Below are 23441 nucleotides of genomic sequence, written 5' to 3' on the forward strand. Positions count from 1 at the left end.
CAAAGAGGATTGATGAGGGCAGAATGGTAGATGAGATGTATGTGGACTTCAGTAAGGTGTGCGACAAGGTTCCCCATGGGAGAGTGGTTAACAAGGTTAGCCTGGCTCAAAGGTAGAAGACAGAGGGTGGTGGTGGAGGGTTGTTTTTCAATCTGGAGGCCTGTGACCAGTAGAGTGCCACAAGAATCGGTGCTGGGTCCATGACTTTTCGTCACTTATATAAATGATTTGGATGTGTGCATAAGAGGTACTGTTAGTAAGTTTGCAGATGACGCCAAAATTGGAGGTGTAGTGGACAACGAAGAAGGTTACCTCAGATTACACTGGGATCTTGATCGGATGGGCCAGTGGGCTGAGAAGTGGCAGATGGAGTTTAATTCAGATAAATGTAAAGTGCTGCATTTTGGGACAGCAGATCTTGGCAGACTTATACACTTAATGGTAAGGTTCGAGGGAGTGTTGCTGTACGGGGTGGAACATCTTTGGAAGTCCTTGCCAGAGCTCTGTCGAGGGCAGAATCAGATAATTGAGCCTAAGATAGTCCAATTCTTGATCAGTAGTAAAATTGAGGGTTATGGAGGAAAAAACAAGAAGTGAGGAGAATATGAGAGGCCATGATCCTGTTGAATGGTAGGACAGGCTTCAGGGGCCAAACAGCCTACTCCCATTCCTATTTCTTATAGTTCTAAATGTTGTGATACACCTTTGTTTTCAGACATTTCGTCACCATAACAGGTAACATCTTCAGTGAGCCTCCAGATGAAAGACTGGTGGTGTAGCCCGTTTTCTATTTAACTTGTGTAGAATCTATCCTATATAAATAGAAAGCGGGTTACACCACCAGTGCTTCATCCAGGGCCTCACTGGAGATGTTACTTAGCATGGTGATGAAACATTTGGAAGCAAACCTTCCAGCTCACCGAGCAAACCTACATCTAGAACCTCAATCTGAGCTACAAAACTTCTCAAAAGTTGCTGACACCTTTTTTTGTTTTTAAGGGACATTTTATTTAAGGAAGGAAGGTAAAAGATTCAAGTCTGTGCCATTTGACACTGAACATTTTGTGATCTTTGTTTCAATATTGCAGAATGTGGTTTTATCAACGATGAGATTTTTGTAGAACTGGTAAATGCTCTAACCCAGTACAGTGATAATGATGAAGAGGATGATGATGATGAAGACGATCAAGAGAACAAATCTGAGAAGACTGATGGAAGTGACATCAGGGAAGAAAGCAATGATTCCAGGAAAGATTATCAGGAGATCAATATGGATGGTAAGGGTATAATTTGCAGAAGAAAATGAGAATGTATTGAGAAGGGGAGTTTCTAGCTCTTATGGTTCATGTAGGTTCCAATAACCCAGGACAAGGAAAGGAGCTCTATATGGTGAGTCTCAGGAGTTGAGCAGAAGCTGAAAATAGTTATCTCTTGAATTATGACTTAAACCTTTCGCAAAATGGGATAGGGCAAACCAGCTTGAAGGATTGTCTCACTGGTGTATTAGAATTAGGTTTAGAACTGTGAGACACTGACCACTTGGAAAGGAGACGTCTGCTCTTGAATTGTGCTGGGGCCAATCTTTTGGTGAGCTGCATAATGTAATATATTTAGATTTTCGGAAAGTGTATGATAATGCGCTGCATATTAGGCCACATAAGATACACTGTGTAGGAAGTAGAATGTTAATGTAGATAGAGGATTGGCTAACTGAGAAAACTAGAGTCTGGATAAGGGGGGGGGGGTAGTTTCAAGATGGTAATCTATAACAAGTGATGTGCTGCAGGGATCAATGCTGAGGCCACAGATATTTATAATATATCTTAATGATTTGGATAAAGGAAGTGAATGTACTATAGTCAGGTTTGTGAATGGAATAGTTGGAGATGATGACTATCTGTCTGCAGACGAATAAAGACAGGTAAAGTGAGTGGGCAAAATCTTGCCTGATAGAATGTAATGTGGAAAAAAAGAGGTTCACTGGGCTGATACCAGGTATGGAGGGACTGTCTTATGAGGAGAATTGAATAGGTTGGGAGAAAGCGAGGACTGCAGATGCTGTAGATCAGAGCTGAAAATGTGTTGCTGGCAAAGAGCAGCAGGTCAGGCAGCATCCAAGGAGCAGGAGAATTGACGTTTCGGGCATGAGCCCTTCTTCAGGAATGAGGAAAGTGTGCCAAGCAGGTTGGGCCCATACGCATTGAGATTTAGAATGAGAAACACTTTATTGAACCGTAAAGGATTTTTATGGTAGTTCACAGGATAGATGCAGAAAGGCTGTTGCCCTTTTGTGGGAGAGTCCAGGATATAAGATTTTAATTTTCCCACATTGACTGGGATTCAGAGTGTTAGAGGATTGGATGAAGCAGAATTGTAAGGAGCATCCAGGAGGGTTTTCTAGAGAGGTATGTAAGTAGTCCAACTCGTGAAGTGGCATTATTGGACCCGGTGTTACGAAATGAACCTGACCAGGTGGTTGAAGTTTCAGTGGGCGATTACTTTAGGAATAGTGGTCACAATTCCATGTGTTTTAGGATATTCATGGACAAAGACAACAGTGGTCCTAAAGGAGAGTGCTAAATTGGGGGAAGGCCAACTATACCAAAATTTGGCAGGAGCTGGGGAATGTAATATCAGGAATGTAGGACCAATCTGAAATGAATTAAGAGGTCATGAGATATCCTTAGTCAGCAGGATTAAGGAAAACCCCAAAGCCTTTTATTCATATATAAGGAGCAAGAGAGTAACTAGGGAAAGGGTTGGCCCACTCAACGACAAAGGAGGAAAGAGATGTGTGGAGTCAGAGAAAATGGGTGAGATTCTTAATGAGGATTTTGTATCGGTATTCACCGAGGAGAGGGACTTGGCGGATGTTGGGGTTAAGGATAGATCTTTGATTCTTCGGCATAAGGATGGAGGAAGTGGTGCATATTCTAAAAGACATTATGGTGGATGCATCCTCAGGTCTGGATAGGATCTATCCCAGGTTACTGAGGGAAGTGGGAGAGAAAGTGAATGAGGCTTTAACTGATATCTTTGCAGCATCCTTGAAAACAGGGAAGGTCCCCGAGGACTGGAGAATTGCTAATGTCCCCTTGTTTAAGAAGGGTAGCAGGGATAATTTAGGTAATTACAGACCTGTGAGCTTGAAGTCAGTGGTAGGAAAGCTGCTGGAAAAGATACTAAGGAATAGGGTATATAGCCATTTGGAAGAAAATGGGCTTATCAGTGATACACAGCTGGTTTTGTGCAGCGAAGGTCATGCCTTACAAACCTAATAGAATTCTTTTGAAGAGGTGACAATGTTGATTAATGAGGGAAGGGATGTAGATATATACATGGACTTTAGTAAGGCGTTGCTAAGGTTCCCCATGGTAGTCTGATGGAGGTAAAGTCGCACTGGATACAGGGTGTTCTAGCTAGATGGTTAGAAAACTGGTTGGACTACAGGAGACCGTGGTAGTGGAAGAGACCTTCTCAAAATGGAGACCTATGACCAGTGGTGTCCTACAGGGATCTGTGCTGGGACCACTGTTGTTTGTGATAGACATAAATGATTTGGAGGAAGATTTATGTTGCCTCATTAGCAAGTTTTCAGATGACACTAAGATTGGTGGAGTAGCAGATAGGGGACTGTCAGAGAATGCAGCAGAATATAGATAGATAGATTGCAGAGTTGGGCAGAGAAATGACAGATGGAGATCAGTCAGGACAAATGCGAGGTGATTCATTTTGGACGATGCAATTCCAGAATGAACTACACAGTAAATGGTAAAGTCCTGGGGATAATTGATGTGCAGACAGATCTGGGTGTTCAGGTCCATTGTTCCCTGAAGGTGGCAATGCAGGTCAGTAGAATGGTCAAGGTGTTTACTTCATCGGACAGGGTATTGAGTAGAAGAGTTGGCAGGTCATCTTGCAATTTTATAAGACTTCGGTTCGGCCTCATTTGGAATTCTGGTCGCTGCGTTACCAAAAGGATGTGGATGCTTTGGAGAAGGTGCAGTGGAGGTTCACCAGGATATTGCCTGGTTTAGATGGTGCCAGCTATGAGAGAGGTTGAGTAGATTAGGATTATTTTCATTGGAAAGAAGGAGTTTGAGGAGGACCTGATTGAACCGTACAAAATCATAAGAGGTGTAAACGAGGTGGATAGCAAGAAACTTTTTCCCAGAGTGGAGAACTCAATTACTAGAGGTCACGAGTGCAAAGTGAGAGGGGAACAGTTTAGGGCAGAAAAACTTGGGAAGTTCTTAATACAGAGGGTGGTGGGTTCGTTGCCAGCAGAGATGGTGGGGACGGCAATGATAGTGTCATTTAAGATGTATCTAGACAGATACCTGAATGTGCAGGGAGCAAAGGAATATAGATCCTTAGAAAATAGACAGCAGATTTAGATAGGGGATATGCATCGGCGCTGGCTTGGAGGGCCGAAAAGCCTGTTCCTGCACTGTAATGTTCTTTGTTCTTAGGACAGGGGGCATAATCTCAAAATAAGGGGTCACAAATTTAAGGTAGGGATGAGGAGAAATTTGTTTTCTGGTTAGTGAATCTGTGGAATTGTTTACTGCAGAGGGCTCCAGATGCTGGATTGTTGAGCTTATTCAAGGCTGGAAGATAGATTTTTCAGGTGGAAGAGTTTAGAGTTCTGAGGAAAAGGGCAGGAAAATGGGATTGAGGATTATCAGATCAGCCATGATCTCATTGAATGATGGAGAAGACTTGATGGGCTGAATGGGCTACTTTTACATAGATATACAGACAGGATTTTAACATAAAAATAAAGGCAAGAGCATCAATCAGGGAAGATCTGGTACATCAAACAGTAGAGATGAAGAAAACAAAATTGATATGGGGAAATCCTAAACAATGTGACAGAAAAGAATAGTGTGTACAAAGTAAAGAAGAAATTAAAGCTATACGTTTACAAGCATACGTTTACAAATGCCTCTCAATGCAATGGCATAGTGAGCAGAAACTGAGAGTAAATAGAAATAAATGAAACTTCTTGATGGCTATTGTCATAGATTCTTGTGGCAAATCTCATCTAGCCTTGGTGAGTTAATAACTTTCAGCACAGTCAGCCTATCAAATATTTTAATTCATCCTTCAAGCATGCCTCTTATCTGTGCAAATTCTCTTTTTGGTCACTAATTGAGCCTCACATAGTTTTCATAGTTATATTTTGATAGACTTCTTACAATGAAGACAAATGTTTTTTCATATTTTCTTTGCTTTTTTAAAAGTTTTCTCTGCGAACTTCCTATGAGCACCTTGTTTTCCTGATGCGCTATGGGAACAGTTTTTATTTTCTGCTTTATTTAACACTATCTCTTTTATCAATGAGAAACATGGCTTTGACCGTCCTTCGTTGAAACAACATACCTCAATTGTACCTGAACTGTACCTTTCCTTTGCACAAATGACTACCTTTGAAATCAGTTTTGCCTGCCAATCTTTATTTAGACCAGATAAATCGCAGTGCTATCTGTTGGATTGTTGAGTGCAAATTGGCAGCAATTTTATTTTTGTACCAATAGCTCTTGTCGTACAGTAGTAACATCCTACCTTTTGGGGCCAGAAGGTTTGTGTTCAAGTTCTACCTGTTCCAGAGGTATGTAGTAATGTCTGAATAGATTGATTAGGAAAATAATCTGACTAGTTCACTAGGACTCAAATTGGTTTTTGGTGCACCTTCAGATCGTGAGACTGTCACCTAACAGCTTAATTCGTTGTCTGAAGTGTAAGCTAACATAAGCAGTAGAAAGTTTCAACTGTGATGTCTGATGCAAAAGAAAAAATATGAGAGAAAGTAAGGAGATACGTCAAGGAATAGTGCGAATAAATTAAGTTTAAGCAAACAAAAGGGAGCATATGGTCCACTTAGGGCTATTAAATTAATGCAACCTTGGAAGAACAATGAGCGTTCATTGCTGAGCCACTGAGAAGATTTTTTTAAAAACTGCCTTTAAGCAGACATGTTAAAGATAGATTCAGGTACATAGTTTAAGGATTTGTTGCAATGTGAGTAAGATTATTTGACTGACAATTGAAGAGGTAAATGGATTTGAGAAATTTTGTAATCTTGCTGATCAGAGCTGTGTGATCATATGTATTTGATCATTTATGTATTTGATTTGTACATTGCTGTACTGAGAGCAAATTTCAACCTTTTTAATAATCCATAAATGGGAAGGGGATGGATCAGACTGTCTCTGGTTTCTTGATTCATTGAAATGGCTGCATTTTCCCATTCATTCAAGGGATGTGGGCAACAATAGCCAGGCCCACCCCTGATTGCCACAGAGGAGTTAAAAATCAACCACATTGCTGTGTATCTGGAGTCTCATGTAGGCCAGATCAGGTAAGGATGGCAGATTTCCTTCCTTGAAGGGTATTCGTGAACCAGATAGGTTTTTACAACAATTGACAACAGTTTCATTATCATTAGACTCTTAATTCCGGAGTTCAAATTTCATAATTTACTGTGGCACCATTTTATATAAATTTGTTCAATAGGTAATCATATTTGAAATTTAATTTTGGGAAGCAGGTTTGAAGCTGAAGGATACTTGACTTGAAGCATTTTTCCTATAAAGTTTGCTGATTTTTGAGGAGCTGTATTTGGATACGGGAGGAGAAAGAAACAAACTTAATCTTCCCTTTGACAACAATCCATATTATTAAATGTTGGAAGATTAGATCTGTTTGTTCTAAACATTAGCATGTGATCATTTTAATAAAAAAGCAACAGACATCTGGGAATTTAAAGATAAAGGTGATTTCTTTTCTCATGCTTGACTCAAATCGTGGGTGGAGGGAGAACAATGGGAAATAGTCTTAATTTTGAGTGCCTTCTCAAAGGCCCGAAACTTGGAATTAATGAAAGCTCATGTTGATAATTTTATTTTGAAACTTCATCAGATTTATGGGTAATTCTGTTTGCAGTTGTACAGGACATTAATAAGGCCATTTTTGGAATACTATATGCAATTCTTGTCTTCCTGCTATAGGAACGATGTTGTGAAACTTGAAAGTGTTAAAAAAAATTTAGAAGGATGTTGCCAGGGTTGAAGATTTTGAGCTACAGGGAGAGGCTGAATATGCTGGAGCTATTTTCCCTGGAGCGTTTGAGGCTGAGGGGTGGCCTTTATAGAGGTTTATAAAATGAAGAGGGGCATGGATAGGGTAAATAGACAAAGTCTTTTCTCCAGGGTGGGGAGCTTCAAAATTAGAAGGCATGGCTGTAACACTTTCATGCAGAGGGTGGTGCTTGTATGGATTGAGCTGGCGGAGGCAAAATTACAGCATTTAAAAGGCACCAGGATGAGTAAATGAATAGGAAGGGTTTAGACGGATATGGGCAACATGCTGGTAAATGGAACTAGATTTATCTAGGATATTTGATTGGCATGGGCAAGTTGGGCCAATCTCTGACTCTGACCGAACATTCTGTGAGACTGTGTCAGAGAGACGGTTCCCAATAGGGAGAGGGGAAAAAGGCCATATCATCTAATGACTATTGTATTGAACCAGGTTACCAAGGGTCACAATCTGCAGAGCCACAAAAGTGAATATAGAGTCTTCACTCCCTCCAGAACCCATTCAGTCCATCTGCAGGAGAAATCTTTAACTGTGTCTGCTAAATTTCAATTTCACCACCATTCACTTCAGAAAGAAATTTGTTAAGAAGTAACAGGATTACAACGGTGTTCTAATCTTATTTTATTTGCATCTCTAGTTAATCTAATAATGTTTATGTTTTACTTGGTAGCCTTCAGCAACAGTTGTGTAATAAAATGACTGTTGTGTCTCAAAACTAAAGCCTTGCTGTTAGTTAAATTGGAGCACTGAGAGGGGCAAAGAGAAATGGGGCTAAACAAGCTATAAAAGTCTGCAGTTTGTAGATCACCCCAGTGCGTGGCAACAGTAGATTTACTGTAAACAATATGACTATGGTCTCAAATTACAAACTGTGTTACACACCGTATATAAATCTTTGTAGTTGGGAAACATTATAATGATAACTATTGGTTCCTTTTTGACCATAGTTAAAGAATGTGATGAAGGGAAGAAAAAGCCTTGTGACAAAATATTTGAAGCAATTTCATCAATGTTCCCGGATAAAGGTACACCAGATGAACTGAAGGAAAAGTAAGTACTTTAGGGTGTTTAGTTGGAAATTATATAATTGAGTTTGCATAGATCATATTCACTTGCTGGCATACTGTGTTGTTTCTTAAAGTGAATGGGTAGTTTAAAAGTGGCTGCCTTGTGTCGATTTAACTTCATCGTTTCTGTAAAGTACCTGAATTATTGAGTCTTTAAAATCTGTTTATAGTCAAAACAGTGGAACAGTATACACCGAAAATGAAATGTGTAGAAGAAATTTCCTGCTGCTTCACCATACTTGTTATGCACTTATTTGGCTTTTATCGGGTCCTTTTTGTTTAAAGTACTAACCTTACTAAAATGCATGTAAGCAAACAGGCCTTCAGAACTCTTAATGCCAAGCCCATAAAAGCAATTGTACAATGAAACTAAATATGTTTTCTCTTAATATAAAGCAGTATAAAAAAGTAAACTTGTTCGTACATTTGAGTTTTACCATATGAGGAACAACACAGGATTACATGCCTGTTAAGTAGATGACCCAAGACATTGGCATTAAGTGATCCCATAATCGTGAACAGTTATGCTCTGCATCCTCATTTCTGTCATGAGCAATATTGGGCAAATAAACAGTGGTCCTGAGAATCATACTTCACAAATATCCTCCAACTTGATTCTTGAGCCTAACCTGTCTGTGTAGAAGAGGAAGCTAAAGTGTTTGCAATATCTTCACCTGGAAGTGCTGTGAGATGGGAGACAGTTTTACCTATGGCCTCGAGTGCTGCAGATGCAGTTTTAGACCAATTCAGTTTAATCCGAGAGATAGCAAAATAGCTGCCAAAATTGATGTAGTAAAGATTGTAGGACCTGACAAAAACTCTGCTGTGGTAGTAAAGTTTTTGTGTTCCACAACCAGCATTAACATCAGCTAAGCTCTTCTACTGGAATATTAACATTTGCCAAGTAATGCAGAAAATTGGTCTGGTATATCCTTGTTTACTAAAAGGTAGGGCAAGATCAGTTTTACCCTTAATCTATTCTCAATAATACAATGGAAGCTGTCATTGATAGCGCTGTTAAGCAGGACTTCAGTCTGCTAGCTATTGATCTAGGAATCTTATTACAACCTTTCTCAAAATGTGGGAGAAATGGTTGAATGCCAAAAGCAAGTTGAAAATAGCTTTTAATATTTGAGCAAAATTTCACCAAGTATTGCATTTAGGAATTCTGGCAAATTAAAGAATCAGGAATTCTTATCAGTGGTTAGTTGCATGAGTACAAAGGATGGTGGTTGGAAGCCTGTTCTACACTCGGCACAATATCGCAGGATCGTTTTAGTGGAGATGCTGTTGGAAGAGCTTGATTAGTTATTGTAGGTAACTAATAACTAGTTTTTGGTGGTGCACACTTCTGTGTGCTTGTGGTGAAAACAGTGGATAGAGTCCCAGTGAAGTGAGCTACTTCTGTTGCTATTTCTTGTAGTCTTATCATCTTAGGACAAAAGTTATCTGTTCAGCCCCTCATCTATACTGGCATTCAATAGGATTGTGGCTAATCGGGCATTCTTTTCGTCCATTTTCCTGACCTTATCCATAGCCCTTGACTTCTCCAACTGATTAAAAAGGTATATTACCCTTAAATATACACAAACGCGCTGTCCCACAGCTCTTTGGTAAGGAATTTCAAAGACCTTCGCATGAGGAGAAACAAGACCTTCCAAGTCCCTTGAAATAAAGATCAGTGTTCCATTAACTTCCTGACTACCTGCTGAACGTGTTTACTTTGTGTTTCATGCATAAGGACCCCCAAGTCTGTGTTGCAGCTTTCCTCCATTTAAGTAACATACTGTTTGTTTTGTTTTGTTTTGTTTTCCCTTCCAAAATGAACAGCTTTTCCCACATTGTACGCCATTTGCCAACATTTTGTCCACTTAATTAACCTATCAATATGTCTCTGGACCGCTTGTATCCCTTTCACAACCTGTCTCTGCCAATTTTTGTATTGTCTTGCAAATTTGGCTATGATACATCAACTTTCCTGTAAGTCTTACCAACCTGAAAGAAAACCTTTCTGCATTCGCAGTTTCCTGCCTATTAGCCAGTTCTGTATCCATACTGCAATGGGGTGTTGTGATGTAAAGGTTTAGGAGACACCTTGTCCTGAATGGTGTCAAGCGTCATGAAGGGTTACCATTGACCATATGGGTGCATTAAAACCTTTCCTAATTTCAGTTGTGAGCCAATCCATAGGAACAGTTCCAGAATCTGTAGAATCCTGCAAGATGTATCCTGTCTTTCTCTATCCACTTTCTTAAACACTCTAGGATGTATGTTATAGGGCTTTGGAGATTTATCAGCCTTTGATCTCATCAATTTCCCCAATACCATTCCCTTCGTATCTCTACTTTAATTCTTCCTTCTTTCTAAACCCTGTGTCTTCCAACATTTTGGGGTTGTTAATTTGTGGATCTGAGAGGATGGACTAACTAGCTTGATTGTGAGGGCTTGCACAGCATTGAATTCAATAGACTGAAGATGGTTGGGAGAGGAGGAAGGGAAATACTATAATTCTCGGTGTTTGTTACAAGCCACTAAATTAGTTTTTAAAAGAAGAAACCAACAAGCAATTTGGACACAACAAGGCAAAAATAATGTCCCGATTGCTAGTGTCTATTCTTTTCACTTGATTATTTTTCTTTAGCTGGTAGGGTGTTTCACAAAGGGCATATGCACAGAATTCTGCACGTGCACAATGTAAGCCTTTCTGGTTTCAGTAGGCACAATCAAACGGTAAATCATTTTACCTACTCCATGATAAACTGGAATGAAAGCCATACATATTGCCAAATACAAAGCACTTTTAAACATGTATCCTGGACCTTTCTTGTAATCAAATGAAGGGAAAGATGATAGCGATGGAGTGAATTAGAGCAATTACTGATGAGAGCAGACCAATAGGTAAATAATGACCACAACGCAATTGCATGCAGTTTAATCATGTAAAATGATTATCACTTTACATATAAAATGATAATTAATGAAAATCAAAGATAGGATGCTAAGCAAGAAAGATGCCAAGCAAATCATCCAAAAGCGGTGAATCTGTGGAATTGTCATTCACAACGTGGTTGAGGCCAAAAAAAAAAGAAATTTTCACGGAGTTGGATATAGTTCTTAGGACTAAAGGGATCAAAAGGCATGAGGTGACAGGATATAAAGAACAGTATTCTGACTAAGATGAAAAGCCATGATCATGTTGAATAGTGGAGCAGACTCAGCCTGTTGGCCTACTCCTGCTCTGATTTTTCTCTTTCTATGTAAAATGGATTTGGCGAGTACTGGGGAGAAAAACCCTGGTCAATGTTTTGGAAATGGGAAACTTTCCATGAGGTAGACAAAATATCAAATAATCAAAAGGCAAAAGAAGTTGCATCAAAGTACAGGAGTATGCATACTCAAACATTAAAATTAAACCTGCCAGCTGGCAAAGAATGCCTGAATGATAAATGTTAACAATAATAGGTAACTGTTCATTCTTTGTACACTGACTCTCAATTATTTACGATATTGTTTTGGTGTATGTATTTAATATTCATCCTCAAAGAGAACTATCTCATTCAACTATTTTGTGGAGATTGTTGCATTGATTTTAATATTATACTGTCAACCTGATGTTGAGTGAGCATACCATTAGGAGAATAAAAAGTATGCCAGAGTACTGAACTTTTCTGATTTATTTTGTTTATTAAAGGTACAAAGAATTGACAGAGCAACAACTTCCTGGAGCTCTACCTCCAGAGTGCACACCAAATATTGATGGACCAAATGCTAGATCAGTTCAACGAGAACAGAGCTTACACTCCTTCCATACTCTGTTCTGTAGGCGTTGCTTTAAATATGACTGTTTCCTACACCGTGAGTATGAAATTGTCATAGCTGACCTATATGCTTAACACAAGTAATTCTTGTATGTACAACTAATTTAGGTAGCTTTCTCAAAATATTCGAATAAGAATGGCTGGGGCATTATGTAATTAAAGCATGAATTATTTCTATGTTAGCAGTTATAATGCTGATCAGAGATTGATCTGCTTTATGTACCATATATTTTGAGCTGGAGGTGAACAGAGGAATCTTATCAATGGTTAATTTAGCCTTTCGGGATATGAGGCCCCTGTGATTCACATTGCTGTGGGAATGGACTTTGAGATGGGAGTCCTTGGGTAACATTGTTTCTGAAAAAAAAAAACTGATGAGCCTTCAGATACTCTAATATACCGAGTGCGACCATTGCTCAACCAACCAAAGTTTAAAACGCAAAACACAATATTTGTTAGTTGTGACTCTATGATTGCACAGTGCTTATGAAACAATCCTGAATGCACTAATAGCTAATTTTAAGATTAGAGTGATGCTGGAAAAGCAGAGCAGGTCAGGCAGCATCCGAGGAGCAGGAAAATCTATGTTTTGGACTTTTGCCCAAAACCTTGATTTTCCTGCTCCTCGGATGCTGCCTGACCTGTGCTTTTCCAGCACCACTCTAATCTTGACTCTGTTCTCCAGCATCTGCTGTCCTCACTTTCACCTAATAGCTAATTTAACATAGTCAGTTAAACTTGTCACTTGGGACCTGTTCTTTGCAAATGAAAGCAATAGTTTCAAGCTTTGCACCTTTTTTGAATTGCATGGGAGCATGTGGAGCCAAGAATTCCCTGTTGGTTACCTCAGCCAATCAACCTTTTTCTCCTGTCTCCTGTCATACAACCTTTTTGTGATCATTTGAAACTGGGGCATTCTTGTCCTGTTAAGTGCCTGATGAAAGATTTTAGCCAATTGTCTTTTCAACAATATTTAAATTAATTCCATTTACTCATTTTAATTTACCCCTATTTGATCTGTTCTGAAGTTCATTGTCCTCTGCCTAAAAATGTATCCCCTGTCTTTGAAGCTTCGTTCATTCTGGTCAATTTGGTGGGTAGCAGAAAGTAATTAAGTAATTGGTTGTTGAGATTTGCGCTCTGATAAAAGGGACTTGTCTGCTAACAGTTGTAAATTGTGATGAAGTTGCATATGAATGGAAATTTAACCTGATTTTGATTCATTCAGATTAGTCTTTCAGACCTGAACTTTTCATATAATACAGGCAGAAGTTTGTTATTCATGTCATTATTTTGTTGGAAAATGTTGATTACTTGGTTAAATCTGGTAATTTTAAGACTTCTTAAGAAATTCATGGTGCTAAATTTTGTTTTGATGCAGCTTTTCATGCAACACCTAATACATACAAACGCAAAACTCCTGAGACCAGAGCGGAGACTGAACAGTGTGGGCCAGATTGCTGTTTATTTCTGGTAAGATATTTTTCCAACTCTTTAGCATTGTAGGTGAACTCTGAAATCTCCATGTACATGCTAATTTTAGGGTTTTATTTGGGTAGTGAATTGACTGAGGTTTGTAATTTAGAACATTTTTCTGTTCTCTGAACTGTTTATCATAACACTGTTCCTTATGCGCCAGTATCTTAGAATCATAGAGAAGTACAGCATGGAAACAGACCCTTCGGTCCAACTCGTCCATGCTGACCAGATATCCCGAGCCAATCTAGCCCCATCTGCCAGCACACGGCCCATCTTCCTCCAAACCCTTCCTATTCATATACCCGTCCAGATGCCTTTTTAAATGTTGCAATTGTACCAGCCTCCACCACTTCCTCTGGCAGCCCATTCCATACAGGCACCACCATCTGCGTGAAAAGGTTGCCCCGAGGTCTCTTTTATATCTTTCCCCTCTCACCCTAAACCTATGCTCTCTAGTTCTGGACCCCAGGGAAAAGACCTTGTCTATTTACCCTATCCATGCCCCTCATGATTTTATAGACCTCTATAAGGTCAACCCTCAGCCTTCAATGCTCCAGGGAAAATAGCCCTAGCATGTTCAACCTCTCCCTATAGCTCAAATCCTCCAATCTCGTCAACATCCTTGTAAATCTTTTCTGAACCCTTTCATGTTTCACAACATCCTTCCAATAGGAAGGAGAGCAGAATTGCACGCAGTATATTTCAAAAGTTGCCCAACTAATATCCTGTACAGCCGCAACATGACCTTCCAATTCCTGTACTCCATACTCTGACCAATAAAGGAAAGCATACCAAACGCTACCTTCACTATCCTATCTACCTGTGAATCCACTTTCAAGGAGATATGAACATGCACTCCGAGGTCAATTTGCTCTGCAGCACTCCCTAAGACCTTACTATCAAGTGTATAAGTCCTGCTAAGATTTGCTTTCCCAAAATGCAGCACCTCCCATTTATCTAAATTAACTCCATCTCCCATTTCTCAACCCATTGGTTCATCTGATAAAGATCCTGTTGTAATTTGAGATAAACTTCTTTGCTGTCCACTACACCTCCAATTTTGGTGTCATCTCCAAAAATACTAACTACACCTCATGCTCACATCCAAATAATTCATATAAATGATGAAAAGTAGTGGACCCAGCACCGATCCTTGTGGCACTCCTCTGCTCACAGGCCTCCAATCTGGAAAACAACCCTCTACCACCAACCTCTGTCTTCTACCTTTTGAGCCAGTTCTGTTTTCTAGTTTTCCCTATATTCCATGAGATCCAACCTTGCTAACCAGTCTCCCTGTTCGAACGCCTTACTGAAGTTCATATAGATCATATCTACTGCTCTGCCCTCATCAATACTCTTGGTTACTTTTTCAAAAAACTCAATCAAGTTTGTGAGACATGATTTCCCATGCACAAAGCCATGTTGACTAATCAGTCCTTGCCTTTCTAAATACATGTATTCTATCTCTCAGCATTCATTCCAACAACTTGCCGACCACAAATGTCAGACTAACTGGTCTATAATTCCCTGGCTTGTCCTTACCATCTTTCTTAAACAGTGGCACCATGTTAGCCAACCTCCAGTCTTCCGGCACCTCAACTGTGACTATCAATGATACAAATATCTCAGCAAGAGGCCCAGCAATCACTTCCCTAGCTTCTCACAGAGTTCTAGACTACAGTTGATCAGATCCTGGGGGATTTATCCACTTTTATGCATTTCAAGACATACACCACTTCCTCTGTAATATGGACACTTATCAAGATTTCACCATCTATTTCCCTACATTCTGTATCTTCCATGTCCTTTTCCACAGTAAACACTGATGCAAAATACTCATTTAGTACTTTTCCCCCATATCCTGTGGCTCCACATAAAGGCCGCCTTGCTGATCTTTGAGGGGCCCTATTCTCTCCAATGTTACCCTTTTGTCCTTAATGTATTTGTAAAAATCCTTTGGATTCTCCTTAACTCAATTTGCCAAAGCTATCCCATGTGCCCTTTTTGCCCTCCTGATTTCTCTCTCAAGTATACTCCTACTGCCCTTATACAGTGGAACCTTGATTATCCGAAAATTGGATTGTCTGAAGAAGATCTCTAGGTCCCGATAGAAACATTACATCAAAGACGTGTTTCTAACAGTGATCGTGTCTTTTGTTTACAGTGATTAAATAGGCACTGTCTTCAAATGACTGACCTCCCGCCCTCTCTCTCCCCACACTTTCCCTGGTGTTCTACAGAGGAGTATACCCTAAACCCACACTTTGCCCTTCCTCAGATAATCTGACCAACATTGTCCTGTACAGGCCAGAGGTGGAACCTGTCAAAAAGTTGCGTAAAAAGTGTGTGTGTGGGCGCGCGCGCTGTTTGGAGACTTACCCCACAAAGGCAGCTGCAGCAGCAGTCTTATTGTTGGTGTCCAGTCCGGCTGCCCCGGACTGGACAGTGGGAGGCGTGGGGAGGTTATGGTGTGGGAGTGGGAGGGCAGGGGACAGGGTTTGGGGGGGTACCTCGTGGGCTGTGTGCTGCTGTAGTCTCCTGAACAGGTTGCATACTTTAAATGCTCCGAGCCCCAGAGGAAAGGCATTTAATCGATTTAACCGGATATTCGAGGTTTCCCTGTACTCTGCTAAGGATTCACTCCATCTATCCTGTCTATACCTGACTTATGCTTCCTCCTTTTTTCTTAACCAAACCCTGTTTCTTTAGTCATCCAGCATTCTCTATATTTACCAGTCTTGCCTTTTGACCTAACAGGAATATACTGTCTCTGTACTCTCATTATCTCATTTCTGAAGGCTTCCCATTTTCCAGCTGTACCTTTTACCTGCGAACATCTGCCCCCAATCAGGTTTTGAAAGTTCTTTCTCCAGCTTAGAACTCAACTTTTAGATCTGGTCTATCTTTTTCCATCATTATTTTAAAACTTATAGAATTATGGTTGCTTGCACCAAAGTGATTCCCCCACTGGCACTTCAGTCACCTTATTTCCCAAGAGTAGGTCAATTTTTTGCACCTTCTCTCCTAGGTACATCCACATACTGAATCAGAAAAGTTTCTTGTGCATGGTTAACAAACTCCTCTCCATCTACGGTGAGAGGGGCAAGACATAAAAGAGACCTAAGGGCAACTTTTTCAAGCAGAGGGTGGTACGTATTTGGAATGAGCTGCCAGAGGAAGTGGTGGAGGCTGGTACAATTGCAACATTTTAAAAGGCATTTGGATGGGTATATGATAGGAAGGGCTTGGAGGGCGATGGGCCAGGTGCTGGCAGGTGGGACTAGATTGGGTTGGGATATCTGGTCAGCATGGACGAGTTGGACCGAAGGGTCTGTTTCCATGCTGTACTTCTCTATGACTCTAAACCCTTAACACTATGGCAGTCCAGTTTATGTTTGGAAAGTTAAAATCTCCTACCACACTGTTTTTGGTTATGCTCCTTTGAGTGTCAGGGTGTGTTCTCATAAGAGATCATATCTGTATTAATGATTGCCACAAACCTCTGTCTCTTATATTTCTTCTGTTTTTGTGTTGGTCTCATTGTCTGCCCATTGATCTCCCTGTCAATCCTGGCCCCTCCACTGCCCCTCGCCATCCCAATGCTCCCGTGCCTGCTTCTGTCTCTTGAAGTCTGGTGCACTTCTGGTAGTCCAGTTTACAAGCTATCTTTTCAGCATTATATCCTTTAATGTTCACTCATTTAAAAAGTTCTTGCTGGAGGACTGGCTGTATGTTATTTTGTAGTGTTGTAGTATTAATTGAATGTCTTTTTTTTCAAATCAACTTCAGAAGTTGTAACTTTACTAAGGTGATTAAATAGATCTCTAATAGGTACTCTAGAGGGTTAATTTCAATGCTCCCTTCCTAGACCCAGTTTTTAACCAAGCCACTGCACCCACCACGCCATATCTTGATGTCTTAATTGAAGATACAACTTGCAGGATGAAGGTTTGAGAGCAATCTCCATTCCTGTTTTTTGAGTTTCCATTTGTGAATGGCCATTGGATTTTTTTTTCATGGCCAAGACATCATATCATCAGTGCAGTATCATGTTAAAACTGGGCATCCTCAAATTGATGCAACAACTTAACTGTGTTCTGTGTTATGTTTGTTTTCAGGATGGAGCTAAGGATTTTGCAGTGGCCTTAACAGCTGAACGAATTAAAACACCACCTAAACGTCCAGGTGGCCGTCGCAGAGGACGTCACCCAAATAGCACAAGCCGACCAAGTACACCAACAATAAACCAATCTGAGTCTAAAGATACAGACAGTGACAGGGAGGCTGGGACAGATACTGGAGGTGAAATAAATGACAAAGATGAGGAGGATAAAAAGGATGACACCACAAGTTCTTCTGGTGCGCAAAATTGATTTTGATTGACCTTTTTATATTTAAAAAGAATGAAGGAACAGAAATTATTCCTTGCTTGTAAAGGAACAATATGAAGTGTGTGCTCCCAACTCGAAAGATAGTCTTCACAGCCCACACATGAGCAGATGGCCTCCATGTTACAAAGCTGTTACAGGACCTTCTTTGCCAGGGTGCCTGAAGATGTTAATTTGGGTTATTAACCTTTTTACAAAATTAAGTTTCTCTTATTTCTCTTTCTTAATATTTGAATCCCATAAGTTATCAGTTGAACATGGAATCATAAAATCTCTACAGCACGAGGCCGTTAGGTCCATCAACTCCACACCGACCCTTCGTGTTGTACTCCGACCCCCCACCCCGGTTCTGTAAACCTGCATTTCCCATGGCCAACTGGAGGAAACCAGAGGAAATCCACTCAGGCGCAGATAACCATTGGCAGCATGGACAATGACTATTGCGTAACTTTTAAAACATCTTTCTCTCATCTGATTCATTAAATTTTCTTTCTGAAACCTTTAATGTAAAAACTGTTGTTTCATTCAGAGGCAAATTCCAGATGTCAAACCCCTGTTAAGATGAAGCTGACATCTGATCTTTCTGATGTGGAGTGGAGCGGAGCTGAGGCCTCACTGTTCAGAGTTCTACATGGCACTTACTACAATAACTTTTGTGCCATAGCCAAGTTATTGGGAACCAAAACATGTGGACAGGTAAAAAAATCAATTTGTTTGAAAGTCAGTCAAACTAGACATTTTGTTTTGCTACCTTTCGTCATGTACAGGATCCCAAAAGGTTAGTAAAGCCCTTTAAATAGGTAACATAAAATATTTTTTAAAAAAGGTTTTATCCAAGGAGTATGGTTCACTGTCCTTATTCTCCAATTTTGTTTACTTATTGAATTACAGAATTTTTATGTGCACTTGCACTAATTGGAGTTTTCTAAATTTAGGAGCATAGGACATTGGAACAGGTGGTGTTGACCCTGTTCCACCATTCGATTAGATGACAGCTGATCTGCGGCTTAACTCCGTATACCTGTCTTTGGCTCATCTCCTTTAATACCTTTGAACAAAAATGAGCTATCTCAGATTTAAAATTAACAATTGATCCAATATCATTGGTGGAAGACTGTTCCAAACATCTGCCACCCTAATGTATAGAAGGTGCTTCCTAACATTTTGCCTGAATGGTCTGATCCTAATTTTTAAAACATTCACCCTGGTTCTAAAGTCCTCAACCAGTGGAAATATCTAATCTTTCTCTTCCCTGTATTTTCCTGTTTAAATTTGAAAATAGATTTGGTTTTTTAAAAGCAAAATCCATTTGATTTGGAGTTTCATACATGTAGGCTGTACCTGTGGGGATCCATAAAAAAAATTTAACAAGTTAATCTAACCGTCCCAATCAAAACAATTACTGGACAAGATTGAACTTTTTGTCACCTTTAATAATTTCAAGAATGAGTGCAAATTAAAATAAACTGACCGGCAAAGTCACAGTTAGTACAAATTATGAATTATATAGGAATAAAAGATGCAACAGTGTGTCATGGAAATAGACACTTCATTCCACCTGTGTGGTGCCAGTTTCAGCCATACAGTTCTTTCAAACTGCATTTCAGTCATGTTCCTTTGAGAACTTCGGCCGAGCTGCCTATATAACACTTGCTGGCAAACAGGGTTCTGTCCATCCAATCTTCCATACAATCTTCCATACAATAGTGTCCTTCTTTCCAGAATTTTCTCAACTTTCAGCTTCTCTTCTTCATTGTTTGAATATCCTGTTTGTACTGCTTCAAGTTCATGTAGAACAATGTTTATTATTTACAATTTATAATTGTTTCCTTTAAAGGCGCACAAATTCTTCAAATTCCTTTTTAAAACTTTTTTTTTAAAATATTTAAAGTTAAAGCAAATATTTATGCTATTCCTGTTTGAGTCAAAGGTTCTCCTTCCTATATTCTTACACCAGGGGTAATGTTGCAACCGAGTGTGAAAAATGTAGGTTCAATCAATGTCGCAACTCTCCGAAAAGGAAATGAATCCAAAACTCAGCATAAAATGCAAATAAAATTTCAAAACTAAGAAGGAAAGGATTCCAGAATATTGATAATTTAGAGTTATTGTGAGTGCTATTGTAAGCCAATCAAAGTTGATTTTGATTTAATATTTCCTAAAGTAATAAGTTGAACTGTAAAACTAGTCCAGGTGCTTGTGGGTTTAGATTTCTTAGGAATCAAGTACTGATCCATTTATTACACCATCAAATGTTTAAAGGCTGGTTGTTGTCTTGTCTTGTCTAGGTCTATGAGTTTGCAGTAAAGGAATCTAATATCATGGCTCGTGTCCCTGCGGAGGATGCTGATACACCACCTAGAAAAAAGAAGAGAAAGCATAGGTAAGTATGTTCTTAGTTCAGTATTCTTGACACCTGAGTGCACTGGGACCTGGCTGTTCCAATGCTAATTCTTACCAAATCCCTGCTTTATCTTTGCAGCACTTTGTCTGTGTGTCACATGCAATTAAGACCATCCATGAAACATGAGAATTTTAAAATATGTCTCAATGCGTAGTTCATAAAATCAAATACAAAGTGATTTAATCTGACCTTAGAAACATCAGCTTTAAAATAAATAATTCCTCTAACTGTTTTTGATGCAACAGATCCAGAAAGACCAGCTTAATATTCTTTATTGGGATCCACACATTCTGTTTTCATTTGATGTTACCAAAGCTGGGCCAACTGAATTGAAATGTAAAATCTGACCGCAAGTGAAAACTGCTGATAACCACCCATCAGTGGTGCTCACTCTTGATTTGCTTTTATTTTTACAATTTCATGTAGTCAAGTGTAAAAGGCGTATTGGTGACGATGGTGTTCAAAATCAAGAACCTCCACTGTTTTTGAAAAGAAATTACATTTTTATATAGAAGAAAGAAAAGTAAAAATACTGTGTTTGAGTTATGTTTGAGCATTCTCCCAATTAACAATCTCTGGCTTCCATCCTGTTGCTGTTCTTGATTAGTGATACTCTTTCCCTCCAGCTGCTCACCATGTTGTTCAATCTGATTCACTCCACTAATCAGATTTGGTTCATGCAAGTGCTTTATCTCTTTCTTGCATCCTTCCCAGCTTCTGTTTTCTACTCATCTGTTACTCAATTAACATTGGCATACTCATTTTGAGCATGGTCAGGACAATACAGTAGCTTCCACTTGCTGAATGCTGCTGCTGAAAGCCTCCATCAGCCCACAGTCTCCACCTGGAAAGACCACTCTGCCTTTCCTCTGCTCCTCCTCTAAATTATTGGAATCTTTACTAAACAATCTTAAGGATTTCTGATGACAATGTCTCAAACAAATTTGAATGCTGCTGTCCCCTGATGGGATTGCATGTTTTTGGAGTAGTTCCCAACTGTGCACCAGCATTCAAAATCAGTAGCAACAGGAAATGAGATAAGTGGTGGTAACTCAAGAGTGCTGCTGGTTCATTTCCAGATGTGTGCAAAAGGCTGATAAGTGCTGACTGTTCCTGTCAAGGGCAGATGTTTGGCATGTGTGCAGGTATCTGCTACCTCAGCAGTGGGCCGTTGCACAGAAAATTGAAGTGATGTGTGATTATCCACAGATTAATCTCACTGGAAAGCTTCAAAGCAACTGCTGCAAACTCGCAGCAAAAGGCAATGCAAATAAATTGTCATTCCCACTGTTTCCTTTTTATAGCTGGGATCATTTGCAAGATTCAAGCGCAGGAGGTGACCGTAATCCTTATAACCCTACACTGGCTGAGGAAGACTTGGTTCTCAAACCCATTAAACGTTGAGTATTGGCCAACCTTTAAACAGGACCTGTTGTCACAGACGGTGAGTCAAATGTGACACAGTGCTCCTTGTTTTATAACTTCATGGTTTAGCCCATCAGACAGAGAGAGGCCTAACTGCAAGGGTTTCTCTTTGATTGTAAACTGACATCTCAATAAGCTACATCAAAACAGTTGGTTTGTCCTTTAGCTACAATTATTCTCTTCTTTTAGCATTTTGGAACTATAATTGTTTATTTCTGTTATGTGATTGCTGTTGCATCTATTATTTGCAGTGAGTTGATTGTTATCAATGTTCATCAAAACATTTGGTGAATGTAAAATCAAAGAAACGCTTAATATTTCTATATTATTCTGTATAGACTTGTGTGGCTCAATAGGAAGCTCTAGTTTTTTGAGGAGGAAGGTTGTGGTTTTAAACTCTACTTCACAGATTTGTGTATATATCTAGGCTGACACCCCACTGCTGTATTAAGGGAGTGCTGCCCTGTTGCAGCTTTCTTTCAAATGAATCATTAAACTCAGGCCCCCTCTTGCGGACTTAAACGATCCTCTGACAATATTGAAAAGAAGAGCAGCGGCTCTTTGCTGGCTAATATCCACCTCTCAAAACCAAACGTAAAACAAATTATCTGGTCATTTTATCTTTTATTTAAAGTGGGGATTTTGGTATTTGCAAATTGCCACCTTTCTGACTTTGTAAGTGATTATACTTTAAAAGAGCTTAATTGGCTATTAAACAATTTGGTAGTGAAAGGTGCAATATAAGTGTGAACTTTTTCTTTCTTTCTCATTTGCTTTACAGTCTATATAAATGCTTATTTTTATTCCCTTTCTCTACTGTTTGGTAGTTGTATTATAATATATTTTGAATTTGTTTCCTTAATCTGTAAAATGCAAAAGTACTGTATTTCTTTTCAGCTGATCCTTGTGTGCTTCTAGAATAAGAATGGAAGTGTTTTGTCATTTGTTTTGAGTAACTGTAGTTCTTGTAGAAAATGGCTTCATTTAGTAGCAAACATTGGAAATTTAATACTTACTATCACTTAGCCAACTTGGTAGCAGTTTGGAAAGAAACAAGATAGATAATATTGTGGGCATTATTTACTATTATGTATTATACTCTTTTAGCCATCTAAAGATCAATTCTATTTGTTTCAGGTTGTGGGCTGCACACTGTAGAAAAATACAATTGAAAAAAGGTTAGTAATCTAAATTTAAATCTTAATATTGCAAAGCATCCTCTGTTCTGTAACTAAATGGAGCAATCTGTATTTTCGTTTTGATAGATTACTGTCTCCTTTGTTTGTTGTTCTTCCTAGATGGTTCATCCAATCATGTTTACAACTACCAACCCTGTGACCACCCACGACAGCCTTGTGACAGTTCCTGCCCTTGTGTCATGGCTCAAAACTTCTGTGAAAAATTCTGTCAATGTAGCTCTGAATGTAAGTATAACATATAGACAATAATTTTGTGGGTTTTGCCAAGTCCCTCCAGCCAGTGTGTACATGGCTAGCAATGACCATAATATGTTATGATTATTAGCAACTTACATGGCCTTTTTTCAATTTAGTTTTGCACTGCATGGCAATTTTTGATGCTGGGATATAATCCCTGAAAATATCAACAAAGTGATATTAACATTTCTTAAAAAAAACTTAAGGATGCACTAACTATTGAAACACTGAAATAAAATTTGTAATGCAGTATTTGTATTGAATTCTTCACTGCAGGAGGCACTGATCTGACCTGGCTGCTTCCCTATCTGTATTTATTG

At 39.3% G+C, this 23441-nt stretch overlaps 1 protein-coding gene across 1 annotated transcript in view; it reads left to right on the forward strand.

Annotated features, from left to right (window-relative positions):
• ezh2 (enhancer of zeste 2 polycomb repressive complex 2 subunit) overlaps positions 1-23441 on the forward strand; it is a 70481-nt gene that overhangs the window by 32806 nt on the left and 14234 nt on the right. The window contains exons 6-14 of the mRNA XM_087987229.1: positions 1089-1277; positions 8052-8154; positions 11863-12026; positions 13371-13462; positions 17587-17827; positions 18386-18552; positions 20145-20239; positions 22823-22863; positions 22984-23109. Of these exons, the coding sequence (XP_087843355.1) occupies positions 1089-1277; positions 8052-8154; positions 11863-12026; positions 13371-13462; positions 17587-17827; positions 18386-18552; positions 20145-20239; positions 22823-22863; positions 22984-23109 (1218 nt within the window). The remainder of the gene's footprint in view (positions 1-1088; positions 1278-8051; positions 8155-11862; positions 12027-13370; positions 13463-17586; positions 17828-18385; positions 18553-20144; positions 20240-22822; positions 22864-22983; positions 23110-23441) is intronic.

This window comes from Chiloscyllium plagiosum, unplaced genomic scaffold, assembly GCF_037043375.1.
Source record: "Chiloscyllium plagiosum isolate Xiang-an unplaced genomic scaffold, Cpla_swu_hap1 HiC_scaffold_5, whole genome shotgun sequence".
NCBI classification, from domain to species: domain Eukaryota; kingdom Metazoa; phylum Chordata; class Chondrichthyes; order Orectolobiformes; family Hemiscylliidae; genus Chiloscyllium; species Chiloscyllium plagiosum.